At 39.6% G+C, this 18,943-nt stretch overlaps 2 protein-coding genes across 4 annotated transcripts in view; one reads left to right on the top strand and one right to left on the bottom strand.

Moving 5' to 3' along the window:
- The window catches only part of LOC106871725 (trafficking protein particle complex subunit 10), a 33,642-nt gene extending 32,769 nt beyond the window's left edge, over positions 1–873 (bottom strand). Inside the window, exon 1 of the mRNA XM_014918336.3 lies at positions 698–873. Coding sequence (XP_014773822.1) covers positions 698–722 — 25 coding nt within the window. The 5' untranslated portion in view covers positions 723–873. The remainder of the gene's footprint in view (positions 1–697) is intronic.
- On the top strand, positions 74–18,669 carry LOC106871726 (alpha-ketoglutarate-dependent dioxygenase alkB homolog 3). 3 transcript variants are annotated; one of them, XM_052965683.2, is made up of 8 exons: positions 74–207; positions 2,929–3,127; positions 4,085–4,119; positions 11,300–11,347; positions 11,935–12,130; positions 14,935–15,144; positions 16,107–16,205; positions 18,002–18,669. In XM_052965683.2, the coding sequence occupies exons 2-8, from the start codon at positions 2,942–2,944 to the stop codon at positions 18,074–18,076; spliced, it is 849 nt and encodes a 282-aa protein (XP_052821643.1). In that variant the 5' UTR covers positions 74–207; positions 2,929–2,941; the 3' UTR covers positions 18,077–18,669. The 3 variants fall into 3 exon arrangements, with proteins under 3 accessions (XP_052821643.1, XP_014773823.1, XP_014773824.1); XM_014918337.3 differs by lacking the exon at positions 74–207 and adding an exon at positions 1,013–1,129; XM_014918338.3 differs by lacking the exon at positions 74–207 and adding an exon at positions 1,044–1,129 and having other exon boundaries at positions 2,906–3,127.
- Positions 18,670–18,943: the final 274 nt, after the last annotated feature.

Raw genomic sequence — 18,943 nt, 5'->3', positions numbered from 1 at the left:
TAAAGACGGACGAAATGCCGCTAAGTATTTTACTCGGCGTGCTAACGATTCTGCCAGCTCACCGCCTTAGCTCGGTAAAATATTGAAATAAGGTCTGTGTAGGTTTGAATATTGCTTGTTCTGTGGAATACAGATGCTTTCTACCACTGTGCTACGACACATTCATGTAACGTGTATGGTAGGCAGGTGTGCCGCAAGTTTTTTGAGGTGAGCCAGAAAATGTCAAAATATTTAGAAAACTTGGGTGTTTTATTTTCTTTGCAGCGAAGTGCGATGAAAGCGCCCCAGCTCCATTTTAAAACAATTTTAATGCTCGTATTTTTAAATAATGAAGTTTATGATATGCCACAACACTTTTGGTGCCTTGTTCAGTGACTTTGGATCAAAACAGGTTGAAAATCGCTGGTGTAGTGTATTATTAAGGATAGTCATGTTTTGCACGGCAGTGAGTTGCTTCCATCAATTTATGTTAAGTGAACACTGGAGTTCATGAGACACTGGAGCATTAAACAACTTTAACATTAAATGTTAATGTATAATTTTAATTCTGATCCCAATAAATGACATATGGAAGAGAATGGGATTAATAAACTGTGTCTAACTTGGTAGTTATTTTAACAATTGTTCTAAATACGAGAGCGAGAAGAAAATAAACAAGACGACAGCAGATTCACTTTAATGTATTTAATATACTCACATGTAACAACTGGTTTGGTTTCCATACTGAGTTGAAGCTAATCGTTATTTGTTTATATAAGGAAATTCAGAAGAAGTCTCGACATGTTTGGTGTGTTTAATTAAACTTAATTTGTCTTTTAATCAACATTCCTGGTTACTGCCCTCCATTGCACTTTATTCTGGAAACTAAGTTTCGTATAAGTTTGTCTGCAACATTCTCTCTCTTTATTCATTTTTAACTGATTTGTTTAATACCATGATATTTCAAAATAACTTATTCGCAATAATTTAAAACTATATTAAAGGTATATTAGATGGAATGAATATATTTTTATCTCGATCACAAGTTTACGTATTAGTACGAAAATAAGTTTACCTATTGTAAAACAATTTTTCTTTATTTTCTTTATTTCCCCAAAATGTGTTTGGCGTTGTTTAAAACATAAATTAGGTAAATATTTGAAAATGTTAAATATAATTGATGATGTAAATTTATCATTGCTTCTGATATATCAACAAATACAATATAATGAATGTTATTCAAAAGTCCAAAACCGATTTAACCGAATTATTGTAAACATTGGTTTTAGATTTCATTGTGTAAATATTCTCGCAAACATCTGATATTTACAATGTATACACTATTTCATTGCTATGACAGAAATTATCAAGGATTTGGTCGTTGGTGCAGACGAAATTTGTATTTAATTATGAATATTTTAGAGGGTAATATAATACTATTGCGAAATAAACAAAAATTAATGTAACAGTATACATGTGTCTTGAAATGCAGATATTGATGCTACCACGGTGCAGTTGTTTTTATTATTTTTTTTATTATATGAACAGCTTGCGTTGTCTGTGTAATATATTATAGTGAATTCATTATATCCATTTAAAAACAAATACTATTTTATTTCCATCATCAGTTGTCGCTTGGAATTAAGATTAGAGTCCAATACTGATTTGTATAAATATATTAGTTTATTGTTCTCAGTTGTCAACTTTTTCACCCTTTTTCAAGAAACCTCCTCAGCCTAACGGTTTATTCTACGTTCTAACATATAGTTGGTATTTCTAGCAAAAATTACAATAGATAAGCCTGTTGTCACAGGAGTTTATCTATTATCTTTTTCATACATGACCCGCTACAAATAGCAGCCAAATCTCCTTCATATCCTTGTAAAGAAAGACACATGAGATAAGTTAGTTATGGGTGCATAACGCCTGAAGTGAAAGATGGAACAACTAATTATAAGCTTCGGTGATCAGGTCTGACTTGTGGCTAAGCAACACCTAATTCTATCACAGTGTCACTCTACGTGCCTCATGGTATTGTGGTTATCTTTTCTTTTTTTTTTTTTTCTATCTGAAATGATGAAGTAGACTTAGAGAGAACACAAATCATGCTAGAAAAAGTTATCAATCAATACTATGTTAAGTATCATCATCATCATTTAATGTCCATGTTTCTTGCTGGCATGGGTTGGATGGTTTGACAGGATCTGATAAGTTCAAGGATTGTTTGCTTTGGTGTGGTTTCTACTACAGCTGGATGCCCTTCCTAATGCCAACCTCTTTACTGCATGTACTAGGTGCTGTTTTCGTGGCACCAAAATTAGTAAGGCCACCATGCAGCTTGCCAGACTAAAATCCTTCTTGACTGAGTGGGGTCTACAGTAGAGAGGAAGGCAATATGAAAGAAGGGGCCCAGAACAGAGCAGGCCTTTTTTGTCTTGTTGAGGAGCTACATTTTCTACTTGCATTATAGAAGAGTGTATATAAACTATTAAGATATGTGTAGAAATAACAAGTGTTATAATAATCATAGAAGTAAGAAATATTATGATAGGTGTAGAAGTAACAAATTTTATAGAGACAGAAGTAACAATATTATGATGTGTAAAGGGCTGTTGATTGATAGCATCATTAGAATGTCAGAAAAAATGCCAAGCAGCATTCATTCCAGTTCTCTATGTTCTAAGTTCAAATCTTCCTGAGGTCAACTTCGCCTTTCATCCCTCTGGTGTTTGTAAAATATTGTAAGAGTCAAGTGCTTCGGTCAATGATATTCACAAATCCTCTTCCCCCTAAACTGTTAGGTTTGTCCCTATATTAGAAACAGGTGTGGAAATAACAAATGCTATGATAGGTAACAAGTTTTATGATAAATATAAAAGTAATAAATACTATGATAGGTTATTGATATAAAAATAATTTCCATCAGGTTCCCATTTTTACTTCATTTAGATCTCTTTGAGATATGAGTTCTGACAAACGACGTCGGGCTCGAATACAAGGAGGATGGTCATCAGCTTCTAACAATAACACTGGTAAGAAATTACCACAACCTAAACGCCCTCCAGTATCATTTAACGCTCAAGATAGCAAAGAAGACAGTTCAAAACAAGAAGAATACACACAATTTTTATTTACTGGATCTTCTAATGTAAGTATACAATGTATTTGTACATTTTTGTATATGAGATGGAGAGCACAGATAGTTGCGTGGAGAAGGTGGAGGGTAACCAGCCAAGAGTTTGGTGCTTCATTTATTTGATTGGCACTGTTTAGTCAGTGGCCCCTTAGCTCTGAAATGGTCCCGTCCACCTGGTTGTAAATAAGAACCACTTTCCATCCACCACACTAAACTGAAATAACATTAAAAAATTAATGAGTGGTCTGTTAGCTTGCAAGATTGAGTTTAATTCTTATTAGCCTTAAGGAGTCAACAAGAAACCACTTAGAATTACTCTGTAAAAACCACTTCTTCAGTAGTTACAATAACCTGCAGGCAGGATTACAGAACTGAGTCTTCATTGAATTCTGTTTCCTTCTACCAAATCCACTCACAAGGCTTTGGTCAACCCAAGGCTATAGTAGAAGACACTTGCCCAAGGTGCCACTCAGTGGGACTGAACCCGGAACCATGTGGTTGGTAAGCAAGCTACTTACCACACAGCCACTCCTACGCCTATGTATATGTATATTCAATCACAACAGTGTTGGAATAATCATTGTTTGAAATTAAATTAGTGATGTGATAAAAATGATATAGGAAATACCTGTATGTTTGAGGGTATGATAAACTAATAGCATTGTGATAAATCTGAGATGAGGTTTAGTGTTGTGATAAACTGATATTTAAGATGTTATTAGTGATGTGAAAGATTTGTTAAGTAGTATGACAAATGTTGTAATAAGTGCTATATAAGGTTTATACATCAGATAGTCAATTAGATAAAATTTGCATTAAAACTTTGTTTATTGATTTTCTAATTTTATAAGAAAATTTCAAAAATCCCTTGTGTATTAATTGCTGTCTGTGTTGTTAATGTTATATTATTGACTTTATATCAGATTATATATTACTTTTTAGAACAATCCTTTATTTCTATTATTGCAGAAATTCAGAGAGAAACCACCAGTAAAAACTATCACGTGAGAACATTTTTTGGACAATCATCCATGTTGCTTTTGTTGATGATGCTGTTTTTTAGCCCCAGATCAGCTGTGACCTAGCTGAGCTATGATCAGAGGCATTCCAGCTGTGGCTATCCTGTCTTTTTCTTATGTGCATGAAACCCAGGACCATATCATCTCTCTCTCTCTCTCCCTCTCTCTCTCTCTCTCTCTCTTTATATATATATATGATGATGATGATGATGATCTTTTCTCCCGCCATGCCTCTGTCTACCCCTCCATCCTCTCTCTCCCCCTTCGTAGTTTTTCCTTTAAGGTCTTCAGGTTCTGGCTATATATAAATGAGAAACCCATTCTAAATTATCTCGCTGACGTACTACGACGAAATACCCAAGATGCAGATAAGATAGAGATTTTTATTTATTTACGGCCTCAAACATCTCAATACCTTGCGCTTTCTTGTTTCTCTCCATGAAATTCAATTGAATTCAGTTGTTGTCTTAAATTCATGCTTATTCATTTTCTAAGCTTCCTAAATTCATGCTACGTTATATTCTAATCACCCAGAATTCATTGCTCTTTTAAAAAAATTACGATTTATGCATTGTTGTCTCTCAAATATTTAAAATCTACAATTAAGAGCCCTCTCTACTCGCTGGCGATAACCCGCCCTCCCACCCCCTCCACCGGAAGTTCATTCGTCTGTCATTCCTCTGTCATCCCACCCCCTCCACCGGAAGTTTCATTCCTCTGTCATCCCACCCCCTCCACCGGAAGTTCATTCCTCTGCCATCCCACCCCCTCCACCGGAAGTTCATTCCTCTGTCATCCCACCCCCTCCACCGGAAGTTCATTCCTCTGCCACCCCCCCTCCACCGGAAGTTCATTCCTCTGTCATCCCACCCCTCCACCGGAAGTTCATTCCTCTGTCATCCCACCCCCTCCACCGGAAGTTCATTCCTCTGTCATCGCACCCCCTCCACCGGAAGTTCATTCCTCTGCCATCCCACCCCCTCCACCGGAAGTTCATTTCTCTGTCATCCCGCCCCCTCCACCGGAAGTTCATTCCTCTGTCATCCCACCCCCTCCACCGGAAGTTCATTCCTCTGTCATCCCACCCCTCCACCGGAAGTTCATTCCTCTGTCATCCCACCCCCTCCACCGGAAGTTCATTCCTCTGTCATCCCACCCCTCCACCGGAAGTTCATTCCTCTGTCATCCCACCCCCTCCACCGGAAGTTCATTCCTCTGTCATCCCACCCCCTCCACCGGAAGTTCATTCCTCTGTCATCCCGCCCCCTCCACCGGAAGTTCATCCCTTTGTCATCCTGTCAACCTCGGCTGTCTCCCGGAACCCATCTAGTGGCCTTGGCCATCCTCTCCCCTACCTTTGGGTAGCGCATTAAGGTTGAGAAATGTTTGCAGGTTGTAGGTAATGTTTTGCTTATGAATTCTTCCAATTGCAAGTTTTCTTTTCAGGTACACGACACTGCTTTTCCTCTTCCCAGGCTACAGGCCCACACCCCCAACACCCATACTGTTAGGATTGGCACTCTCAACGTCGGCACGCTGAAAGGTAGATCTGGTGAAATTGTTGAGATGCTTGAACGGAGATGCGTAGATATGTGCTGCATCCAAGAAGTAAGATGGAGAGGAGGTTCTGCAAGGTTCCTCACAGGCAAAGAACACAGGTACAAGATTTTCTGGGCAGGGAACACTGACGGGGTCGGGGGCGTAGGAATACTTCTAGCGGAGAAATGGGTGGATAAGGTAATCGAGGTCGTTAGAGTAAGTGACAGAGTACTTAAGATCAGACTAGTGCTTCATCATAGATTAGCTACTGTCATCTCAGCCTATGCACCTCAACCTGGGCTACCAGATGGTCTGAAAGACCAATTCTATGACACCCTCTTGCAAACTACCTCGTCGACGAGTGACAGGGACCTTCTCTTTGTGGCTGGAGACTTCAACGGTCATGTCGGACGTCGTGCTGGGGGCTTCCATGGCATACATGGAGGCTATGGCTTCGGTTCCCGCAACGAGGAGGGAACCAGACTGCTGGAGTTCTGTGATGCAACCAATCTTATAGTCTGCAATACCAACTTCAGGAAACCTGCCAGTCACCTAGTCACCTACCGCTCCGGCAGACACTCTAGCCAAATCGACTACATCCTCGCCAGAAATAGGGAAAGAGGGCGGCTTATAAATGCCAAAACCTACCCTGGCGAAGAATGTACCCCACAACATAGATTAGTAGTTAGCGACTTTGGGATCAAGGCAAAATGGGTGCCCAGAATTAGACAGGCTTGGAGAAGAAGGGTGTGGAAGCTTAAAGACCCTGCAAACGGACAGAGACTTAGAGACAAGTTACTTGAAGCATTTAACGAAATAGAAGGGGATATAGCATCATACAACGTGGAAGACAATTGGAGATTTCTGCGGGACAACCTGTTGAAAGCCACCGACCAGATTTGTGGGTGGTGTAAGGTCCCCTCCCAACCCAGAGTAACGTGGTGGTGGAACAAGGAGGTAGACAGGGCTATTAGACAAAAGAAACAAGCTTGGAAGGACTGGAAGAACGGTGGTAGCAGGGAATTGTACCAATGTGCCAGAAGGGAGGCTAGGCGACAGGTTTATTTAGCCAGAGGGGAAGCAGATAAGGAAAGATTTGCCAATGTTCTGCGCCGTGAGGACCAAAGACTCGAGGTATTTCGGGTTGCAAGACAGTGTAGGAGAGAGAATAGTGATGTTGTAGGAGAGAAATGTGTTCGCATGGATGATGGTACGCTTGCATTAAATGAGGATGCAAAGAAAGAGGTCTGGAGATGCCACTACGATAGATTGCTTAATAAAGAGAATGAATGGGAGAAAGAGAGCCTGCCTTATGTCGACCCAATAGAGGGACCAGCTATCCGAGTTGATAGTACCAGGGTAGATAAAGCAATTAAGAGTATGAAGACCGGGAAAGCCCCCGGCCCATCAGGAATCACTGCAGAGATGCTCAAAATATCTGGCAGTGTTGGCTATAGCCTAGTCACCCGTATTACGAACCAGGTGATACACGAAGGAGTCATACCCTATGACTGGTGTAGCAGCATCATAGTCAACTGCTACAAAGGTAAAGGGGACGCTTTAGATACAAATAATTACAGAGGCATCAAGCTGTTAGATCAGGTTATGAAAGTTACAGAGAGGGTCATAGCCCAACTAATTAGGGAGCGAATCAATTTAGATGAGATGCAGTTTGGGTTCGTGCCAGGTAAAAGCACTACTGATGCCTTATTTCTAGTGAGACAGTTGCAAGAGAAATACCTAGCCAAGGATAAACCTCTGTACCTGACTTTCGTTGACATGGAGAAAGCCTTTGACAGGGTCCCCCGATCCCTTATCTGGTGGTCAATGAGGAAACTTGGGATAGAAGAATGGCTAGTGAGAGCTGTGCGAGCCATGTACAGAGATGCGGCCAGTAAGGTGAGGGTTGGAAATGAGTACAGCAATGAATTCCGGGTAGAGGTAGGGGTCCACCAAGGTTCCGTCCTCAGCCCCCTATTATTTACCATAGTCCTCCAGGCAATCACAGAGGAGTTCAAGACAGGTTGCCCCTGGGAGCTCCTCTATGCTGATGACCTTGCCCTAATTGCGGAGTCACTATCAGAACTAGAGGAGAAGTTTCAGGTGTGGAAGCAAGGTCTAGAATTGAAGGGCCTTAGAGTCAACCTAGCTAAAACCAAAATCCTAATAAGTAGGAAGGTAGATAAAACACAAACCCCTTCAGGTAGATGGCCCTGCTCAGTATGTAGAAAAGGAGTAGGTAGTAACTCTATAAGATGTACCCGGTGCAAGCTATGGACACATAAGAGGTGCAGCAACATCAAAGGCAGGTTAACTAGCAAGTTAGTTTTTGTTTGTGGCAGATGTTCAGGTGCAATAAAGACTGCAAACAAACAGGAAACAACTTCTATCTCATTCCAGGGTGAAAAACTAGAGGTAGTCGATAGCTTCCGCTATCTGGGCGACCAAGTTAGTAGTGGGGGTGGGTGCGCTGAAAGTGTAGCTGCTAGAATAAGAATAGCCTGGGCAAAGTTTAGAGAGCTCTTACCCCTGCTGGCGACAAAGGGACTCTCACTCAGAGTAAAAGGCAGACTGTATGACGCATGCGTACGAACAACCATGCTACATGGCAGTGAAACATGGGCTGTAACTGCTGAGGACATACGTAAGCTCGCAAGGAATGAAGCCAGTATGCTCCGTTGGATGTGTAATGTCAATGTGAATACCCGTCAGAGTGTAAGTATCTTGAGAGAAAAGCTGAACATTAGAAGCATCAGTTGTGGCGTGCAAGAGAGACGATTGCGCTGGTATGGACATGTGGTGAGAATGGAGGAGGATAGCTGCGTGAAAAAGTGCCACACCCTAACAGTTGAGGGAACCCGTGGAAGAGGTAGGCCCAGGAAGACCTGGGCTGAGGTGGTGAGGCAAGACCTTCGTACATTGGGCCTCACCGAGGCGATGACTACGGACCGAGACCTTTGGAAATGGGCTGTGCGTGAGAAGACCCGGCAAGCCAAGTAAGATCGTTGCCAGTGCCCCTGGACTGGTTCTTGTGCGGGTGGCACATGAGATGCACCATTTTGAGCGTGGCCGTTGCCAGTACCGCCTGACTGGCTCCTGTAGGATTTTCGAGCGAGATCGTTGCCAGTGCCCCTGGACTGGCTTGTGCGGGTGGCACATAAAAGACACCATTTCGAGCGTGGCCGTTTTCGTGCGGGTGACACGTAAAAGCACCCACTACACTCTCTGAGTGGTTGGCGTTAGGAAGGGCATCCAGCTGTAGAAACTCTGCCAAATCAGACTGGAGCCTGGTGTTGCCATCCGGTTTCACCAGTCCTCAGTCAAATCGTCCAACCCATGCTAGCATGGAAAGCGGACGTTAAACGATGATGATGATGATGATGATTAGAGAGAGATATCAGGAAGATTCAGGTGATATAGCACTATAACTGGGTGAGCAACCAGCCTTTGATAAGCTCTGGTCAGCTGAACAACTATGCACATATTTCTGCCTAGTTGAAGACAATACTGTACAGTCTTCTATGCAGTGTTTAATTATATGAGACACGGTGGATTGTTGTTAATGTTTAAATCCAGGTCAGGCCTGATTGAGTAAACAGATGATGAAACACATTCCAGCCATGATCATCCCTTGTTGCATATCCAAGGCCACATGATCCAAATGGGTTTAATTTTTTTTTAAGATAGTTGGGTATTTGAGGGAAATTTGGCTATTATTTCTAGCAGGTTGAACAACTGCATAGCAGCTCCCTAGCTGTCTTTAGGTTGATATTACACCAGGAGACACATGGCTCACAATCTTCCCCTATAAACTACAAGGCTAATGGTTGGAACAAAACAGATATATAGTAGTGGATGTTGGGATGGGTGTAGCATATTTAAGTTTATCTGAGATGGAGGATGGACACTGCTTAAAGCAACTTTAGGTCTATTTTTATCATGATACTGAGGCCACATAGTGTGATTAATGTTCAGTTTGAATTGTTCCATGTTAGTAACCAGAAAGAAAGGATGGGTAGGGAAGAAGTTTCTGGTAGTGGAAATTTTGAAGAGAAAGGATTGAGAAAAATGCTTAATATGAAATCTGGAAGATGAATGAAATAATTATCCATTCCTTAACTTTTGGAATGGTGTAGTTGCTGAATAATCAAAAAGATATTGTTGTTGTTTAGCTTCAGAGTAGCTCTGATTGAACATACCTACAATCAGAGACATTCAAACCATGGGTGTTGGTATTTTTTCACTAATGGCGTATCCCTGACTACATCATCCAATGTAGGATATGTGGTTTGGGGGGAGATTTGGTTGCTGCTATTTCCAAGAGGTCTAGCAACTATGTAGATGTTTCCTCACTTACTTAATGATTACAGATCTGTGCTCCTTGCTAATAATAATCTATGGATTGTTGGCTCAGTCCTTGCTAAGGCCTTCAGACCATTGATCTGAACCATTTCTAAATTTGCCTTATTCTACTCAACTGAAAATAAATCTCTAAAGATGGTCCATAGCTCCATTATGGCATAGAAGCAATATTACTGAGTGGATAATCAATAGGCCTCCCTATTGTTGTTTAACCCTATGTAAGCCCTGATCCAGCAAAGCTATATTTAAAGGTGTTTCAGTCATGACCATCTCACATTATTTCAAAATTACGTATCTAATCATTGTCCTTCTTTTTTAAGATAGTAAAGTGTGAGTTGAGGATTTGGCTGCTATTTCTTGTAGGTTGAGGTACTACATAAAACCTTTCCTGATCTCAAGTTAATCATCAGACAGGAGAGACCATTTTATTCTGTATTAACTGTAAATATCTACCAGAATTTACCTACAATGGTCTAGCATTTTATCCAGGGCTAATTCATCTCTCATTTACTTAAAGCATAAATCCTTCAAATCCCTTGAACCCATGCAAAAGACTGAGCCAACAAAGAAGCCTCGAGGTGATCACGCAACCTGCTAGTTTAGTTTAAAGAAATACTTTTCCATTATATACAGTTCCTGTTTCTTACAACTACAAACATAACTCACATGGTCTGATTACCTTTCCTGCCAGCCTCACATAACATAACTGGAACAAAGGAATACTGCTAGCATATTTGGAATGGTGTAGCAAAAATATTTTAGACTACATTCAAACAAAAGCCACTAACTTGTCAGCAAGAACTCACTCATTTACACACTTCTATCCCACAGATTATACTGTTTCTTTTCTCTAGCTGTCCTATCTCTATTACCACAGCTTTCGCTCTTCTAAACTAGTTGTACACCTTCTTCATTCATGTTAATCCAACACAACTATCTACTTCTACTCATCGCTCATACTGTGTCTCAACTCAAATATCCCATACTAACTCATTTACACAATCTTCTCTTTTACTTTCCCAAGATCACCATTGCTCTGGAATTCCATTCCCACATTTTCCCTTTAGGTATTCAGACTGTATCACCTTAACTAGTTTATCAATTTGACCAGTGTCAAAAATCTTACAGTGAATGTAGATACTGCCCCCAGTCTCTTGGTTAAACCATGAAAACAAAGAACTCCCTAGAAACAAATAATCTTCATTGGTGTCCAATGACTCACCAGATTAGGAATATAATCTACATTTGTCTTTTACATTTGCAGAGAACATGGAATACATGATATTAGTGCCAGTGAAAATGGTGTGTCAAGGTGAGTTTCATTAATTTGATACAAGTAAACAAACAGTAGGGTCACATGGCATAACAATTATGTGGTTTCAAGTTTAATCCCACTGTGTGACACCTTGGGTAAGCATATTAAACGAAAACCTCAAAACAACCCAGACCAAATTGAGTTGTCAGAAACTGAGTGGAAGCCTGTTGAAGGAACCATACCTGATCTGGAGTGAGAGTCTTAATCCATTGTCCTGTTTAATTACACTCTTGGCCCTTAGGTACCTTTACAGGAACCTAAGGGCTAGAAGTACAATTAAACCAGAGGTCTCTGGTCTGAGAATAACTTATGACAAGTGCTTTCTTTCAGAAACTTTATAAAAAGAGCACAACTCTTCTTCCTTTGACTAAACCGTAACAAAACTAATCTTTCAATTTCTCATGTTTTTTGGAATTAAGTCATTATACATTGACAACATCAGTGAAGAAAAACATGAGAGCACTATTTTATTCTCCTGCTTATTTTCAAGCAGTTAGCTGGTGATGAAAATATCTTGTCTTTTTAAACCTGTAGTTTAACTACTTTATAATTCAATTGATGCAATTTTAATTCTTGTGTTCTAGGATCCGTTTCTTCCCCAGTTTTATTGAAGAGAAAGAAGCAGATAGGATATTCAGAACTCTCCTCCACGATCTTCCATGGAAACAAGCAAGTGATGTGTTACCAAATGGTTCCAAATTTCTGCAACCCCGTCTGACAGCTTGGTATGGAGATTTACCCTACACTTACTCAGGACAAACTCATCAACCTAATGCCAAGGTTAATATTCACATTAATTAAATAACTAATATCAGCAAAGACCAGACTGTGATTTTTATCCACTGAGAGTTTACTTCTAATCATGATATCTAACATTGACACATGGCTATGCATTTAGTCACAGTACACCACTAACACTTCTTTTAAAGGATCAAAGGCCAAGTTCATTCTGGCAGCATTTTAATCCGAAACATTTAAATGATGTGTCTTTATTAATCACTTAGTAAGAGGTGGAAGAGCAGTGCCTATGACATTTTGCAGTGCTTTTATGGCTGTTGGAGGAAAGAAAATGGGTAAAGCTATGGTAGAAGACATTTGTCCAATGTGCTACACTCTGGGATCAAATTTATAGCCATGTGACTGTGAAGCAAACTTCATAACTACATGGTTATGTCTTATAAGTTCCATATTCTAATAGTAAATAGTTATTTCCAACTTTAGCACAAGCCAGAAATTTGTAGAAGGAGGTAATTACTGAAGTGTCCTCATTTTATTGTGACCTTTGAATTTCATGTATAATTATTTTATCACAACACAGAACTATTCCATTCCATCACAAATGGTTATCACCCTTCCACTTGTTAGGCAACCAAATATCCCCATATTACGCACTACTTTCTATCTAACAATATATAGAGAGTATGTGTGTTAAAATTATAGTCATCTAAGAATCCATGAGTAGGATTTTGTATATTTGTCAATAGTGTGTGTATATTAATATTTATACAATACAGTTTTATAGATCCATTTCAGCTGATTTTACCAATTGATTTTATTTATGGAAGTTTAGTAAAACCATTCTTTACACTCATAAGAAGTAGGAAAAATTATAGTGGCACGTTTTTTCCACTGGAAAGTATAAAGTGTCACATTCAGTTTGTGGGTGTCAAAAAAACAGGAATTTAAAAAAAAAGACATTTTTTTGTTCATTAGAGTTATACCCCTTATGCCTGTAGAGTGGAATGCAGGCAGGATAGTGTTGTGTGTGTAAAGGGAGAGTGTGGACGAGGAAGAACAATCATAAACTCATATGTGGACATGTATGTGTGTTTGTACATAATAAGCTGGGTGTTGCAAACCTCATGCTAAATCTTCAGATGTAATGATTGCAAGTACTGACTGGAAAAGCTCTAATATTTATATCCAGTCCTCCAGTATCTAATTACATATCCACACTCATATCTGGAATGGTGCTGCAAAAACACTCTAGACTACATTGAAACAAAAGCCATTGCCTTATGAGCAAGACTTCACTAAATCTATCAGCATCCAATTACATAACTACACTCATGAGGGCAGGATCAGAAATTTCACTTTTGCAGTTTAAATAGGGGTCTGGGTAAAGCAAATTCTTTAGTGGAATTCTTTCCTCTGCCAAGCAGAGCCTGCACTTCTCACTGCAATTGAAATAAGGTTAGCATCTAACCAGTATTTCCCACTTGATGCTGTAATTCATAACACTTTCTTTCAACAGTTATATGGCCTTGCTAGGGCTGTATCATTTCCCTTCCTGGATATTAAATGAGAATTTATGGTTGCTAAATTTGGTCCTGAAGGGATCTTTTTGTCACATCCACATATTCCCACACATCCATTTGTCCACTAAGATCCTTTGACATAACCTTGCCTCATATACAATTATCTCTGCATTACATTAGCTGTTTAATTGACCTGCAATACTGTCTTGCATGAGATCCAGTAACTAAAGTGAGATCTCAGCCATGGCTGATGCCAGTATTGCATGTCCAGCCCATTTAAGAGTACCCCTGATGCGTTGGGCGATATGATATGCTTGAGAAGACCTGCTAAGTAAAACCAAAATAATAGCTGTGGCCAGTGCCCACTGACTGGCTCCCGTTCTGGTGGCATGTATAATACGTCATCTGAATGTGGTTGAAGCCAGTGTCTCTTGACTGGCTACCGTGCCGGTGGCACATAAAAAGCACCATCCAAATGTGGCCGATGCCAGTACCCCCTAACTGGCTCTTCTGCCAGTAGCACATAAAAAGCACCATTCAAATGTGATCGATGCCAGGACCACCTGAGTGGACTCTGTGCTGGCGGCACGTAAAAAGCACTATCCAAACGTGATTGATACCAGGCCCACATGACTGGCTCCTGTGCCAGTGGCACGTAAAAGGCACCCACTATACTCTTGAAGTGGTTAGTGCTAGAAAGGACATGCTACTGTAGAAACATTGCTAGATCAGATTGGAGCCTGGTGCAGCCACTGGCTCTCCAGACCTCAGTCAAACCGTCCAACCCATGCCAACATGGAAAATGGACGTTAAACGATGATGATGATGATACTACAGTAGAAGACACTTGTCCATGGTCCTGTGTAGTGGGATTGAACATGATTGCAAAGTGAATTTCTTACTCGCACACACACACACAGACACGTGTGTGTGTGCTTGTGTACTTGTATGTATGTAGCTTGCAACTCTACTTTGAGGATTTGGAAGCATTTTTACTTCTCCCCATATGCTTCATATGCAGCCCCTACTTCTCCCCATTGCAAATTGTTAGTTATTCTTGAAATATATATCATTGTTTAATGTCCATTTTTATTCTTGTGAATTACATGGCAACCTCACTGCTGCTGGTGTCACTCAGTACACACTGTACTGGATACATCTATGACTGGATGTGCCTTGGCATTAGGAAAGGCAGACATTGGAGCATGACATTGTCCTCTAACTCGATGGATCTTGTCAAACCATTCCAACATAAAAGATGGACATTAAATGATGATAACAATAAATGGTAGCTGTTTAACCTTTTAGAATGTAATTTTCTTTCAGTGGCATCCTATGTTACAAACTGTTCGAGAACATTTGCAGCAATCTCTGGGTATTTTATTCAACTCTATGTTGGCAAACCTCTATCGAGATGGTCATGATAGTGTTGGTTGGCACACAGACAAAAATCCTGCCATTGGTGATCAGCCTACAATAGCATCGCTATCTTTTGGTGATGACAGAATGTTTGAACTTCGGAGAAATCCTCCTCCTGTAAGTACTTCAGTTCTCTTATTACATCAGTCATTTCAATGTATCACTTACAACAATATATTCTGAAATTAGTTATTTGAATATATTACTACACCAAGCACTGGTGCTAGTGCCACACAAAAAGCACTGGTGCTTGTGCCATATAAAAAGCACCCAGTACACTCTAAAGTGGTTGGCATTAGGGAGGCCATCCAGCCATAGAAACTATGGCTAAAACAGACTATGGAATCTGGTGCAGCCTTTCAGTTCCTGTCAAGCCATCCAACCCATGCCAACATGGAAAAATGGACATTAAATTATGATGATGATGATTCAGAAGTCCCCTCAGCTTTTAAGTGATATTTGAAATTTTCACTTCTTATTTCATACACACACATACATAAATATACACATTATGGATGTCACTCAAAATCAAGGACAACTTGGTTGTATGTACCATGCTTTTGCTAATTGTTTTTGGTATCTATGTAGCCTTGAATTGACATAGACATCCATTCGGCCCTCCCATGTAACTGCTGAAGTGAAAAAGAGCTATACCAGCACTCAGCAGATATTCATTTTAGCTGAGTTGACTGGAACAATGTGAAATGCAGTGCTTTGTTCAAGGACATAATGTGCTGCCCATTCCACGAATTGAGCTCACAACATTGCCCAAACATATGTGCTAAAGGGACTTTTAAATCACCCTGTAAGACACAGCAGCTGTAAGTTGAGGTGATTAACCATAGTGATTACCATCATAAGTTCAGATCTTACTCCTACTGTCATTGCGTTGTTTCTTTTTAACATATACATAATTCTAGCTCCATTTTTGATTAAATCAACAAGTGCAGACAATATTGCCATCTTAACAGTTGAATGCTCATTAGTGATAGGCAGGGCACTCAGTTACATTAAAAATGTATACTTATTATATGCAAGACATAACTGAATTTCTACAAAATTTCTATGGTATTTCTTAGGAAGAAAATGGAGATTATACCTATATGGAACATGTAAATGTACCAGTCACTAATGGTTGTCTTCTCACTATGGAAGGAGCTTTACAACATGATTGGCAGGTAAGAATTAACCACTGAAATGTTCTAAACATTTAACCATGATATTATAGCAATTTACTCTTTGGTCAAAACAGTAGAAGTTAGCTTTGTGTAAGTACAATCTATCAGCTGTTTTCCATCCTAGTTGTAATCATTTTATATCATTTGAATGACTAACATATTTGAGAAAAGCATGAATATTAGAACATCTTAAGAGCAGAGACATGACCAATGGGTTAAGAAGTTGGCCGGGATTGATCCCATGGCAGCAGTAATCTTGAGCAAATGTTTCTGACCATCGCCTCTAAATGAACCTATCTTTGTGAGTGAAATTGTGTAAATAGAAACTGTGTCAACATATCAGATTGATTGTAACTGTTATTGAATGATAAATTCTATCACCTGGATCATGGGTACCTTTAGCAATGTCCAGCCTGTTAGAATCATTTGGACCAGGTCTCCAGTTTGAGGATAACTTACTTCCTTCAATCCACCAATTTAGAAAGTCACACCTAGCAAAAACCAAAGTCATAGTAAGTAGGAAGGCAGACAAATCACAAATCCCTTCAGGTAGATGGACCTGCTCAATCTATAGAAAGGTGTAGGTAGAAACTTTATAAGATGCACCAGTGTAAGCTTTGGACACATAAAAGGTGGCGCAACATCAGAGGAAGATTAACAGAGAAACTAACTTTTGTATGTGGAAGGTGCACAGGTACAATAAATGCTGAAAATGCACAGAAAATAGACTCCATCAACTGCCAGAGGAGCAAGCTAGAGTTAGTAGATAGCTTCTGTTATCTAGGTAACCTTGTTAGTAGTGGAGGTGGATGCTCTGAGAGCGTATCTGTGAGAATAAGATTAGGCTGGGCAAAGTTCAGAGAGCTCCTACTCAGGGCCTCTCTCTCAGAGTGAAAGGCAGATTGTTTGATGCCTATGTGCGAACAGCTATGCTACATGGCAGTGAAACATGGGCTATGATAGCCGAGGACATGTGTAGGTTTAAAAGAAATGAAGCCAGTATACTTCGCTGGATGTGCAATGTCAGTGTGCATCTTTGATAGAGTGTAAGCATCTTGAGAGAAAAGTTAGGCATAAGAGGAATCAAATGTGGTGTGCAAGAGAGATGACTGGTATGGTCATGTGATGCATATGGATGAGAACAGCTGTGTAAAGAAGTGCCAATCTCTAACAAGAAGACATGCAACGAGATGGTGAAGCATGAACTTCGAACTTTGAGCCTCACAGAGGCAATAACTGGTGACTGAGAACTTTGGCAATGTGCTGTGCTTGAGAGGACCCGTAAAGCCAAGTGCACTCATGCTGGTGGTATGTAAAGAACATCTTTTGAACATTGGGCCTGACAGAGACATTGTGGCTGAGCTCCTTTCGAGCATTGGGCCTCACAGAGGCAAAGTGGCTGAGTTCCTTTTGAGTGTTGGGCCTCACAGATGCAATAACCAAGACCTTTGTCATGTTTGAGAAGACCCATCAAGCCAAGCAAAATCGCAGTCATGGCAGATACCGGTATCATGCAAATTGGCACCTGTGCTGGTGTCATGTAAACGCACCCTGGTGTCACACAAATGGCACCCATGCTGGTGGCACGTAAAAGTGACAGCGGCATAAAGAGCCATGAGCAATATCTGTTCCTTTCTGACTAAGCCATTAAAAAAAATATATATATAGAACATGCAGGACTTTTTCAACTCGACAAGATGTACTCAACTAGTTTGGGTAACATCCTAAACCAAACTGACTTATGTTTTAAATATCTATTGTTGTTCTTACTTTGTATTCTCATTGTTCTTTTTCAGCATCGAGTTCCAAAGGAGTACCACGAGCGTGGAGCTAGGATTAACCTTACTTTCAGACTGACTATTCCAGGATAAAATATGATTCAAGATTTTTCTGAGAAACAAAAATTTGGTCAACATGTTAAAACTGAGGTGCCAACAAAGAGAACTAGGCTCATATCCAACAAGCTTCTCACATTTTTATTCTCTCCTTATTTAAAATGTAAACATGTCTTTTATTGTATATACTTTGGCAAAATTATCATGCTGGATTTTGTTGAGATTTATTAATATTAATCTCAAATCAAAAAATGTGCTTATTTTTTCATCTGTTATCTACCCCTAACCTTCATCTTCTTTGCAAAATATTTTGATTAACTGAATTAATAAAATTTTTCAAGATGAGATAAACTGAATAGTGTTGTCATTCAGCTCCAAGTCAGCCCTGATTGTGCAAACCTGCATATAATCGAAGGTGTTCCTGCTTTATCCCATCTTTTTGTACATTCAGAGATACATTCTCAAATGTGCATCCTTTTGTATTGAAGATACTAATTTATGATTTGAAGGGATATTTGGTTGCTGTTTATGGCAGTGATCTTGTTGGCTTGCATTATCAAAATAGCATTTCTTTGGCCTGAATACATTTTTTGTATAATTCAGTTAAATAAAGACCCAGACTAAATGCATTACTGTATTTTTTTTTTTTTTTGCCCTTTGTTTATTTGAAAAAAGAAAAAGACCCAAATTCCATACACAGACAAAACAAACAGTGCCTAGTTCCCAACGACTTCATTCATACCTCTGCTACAGAACACAGCATACAGTACTTAAAGGTAATCACCCAACTCTATAAATTGGACAGTTTTACCCAGCAACACAACTCTTACATTGCTACATAATTATCAATCATTAAATTTAAAAAAAGAGGTAATTATTTCCAGTTCATTTTTGAAATGAAAA

The sequence above is a fragment of the Octopus bimaculoides genome, chromosome 2 (assembly GCF_046866305.1).
Source record: "Octopus bimaculoides isolate indiv1 chromosome 2, ASM4686630v1, whole genome shotgun sequence".
Lineage (NCBI taxonomy): Eukaryota > Metazoa > Mollusca > Cephalopoda > Octopoda > Octopodidae > Octopus > Octopus bimaculoides.
Note: the sequence above shows the minus strand (reverse complement) of the source record. Positions and strands in the feature narration are given on the sequence as shown.

Coding starts and splice junctions, on each gene's coding strand:
- LOC106871726 (XM_052965683.2), top strand. CDS start 2,942: ATGAGTTCTGACAAACGACGTCGGGCTCGAATACAAGGAGGATGGTCA. Junction 4,120..11,299: donor CCACCAGTAAAAACTATCAC/GTGAGAACATTT, acceptor TTACATTTGCAG/AGAACATGGAATACATGATA. Junction 11,348..11,934: donor AGTGAAAATGGTGTGTCAAG/GTGAGTTTCATT, acceptor CTTGTGTTCTAG/GATCCGTTTCTTCCCCAGTT.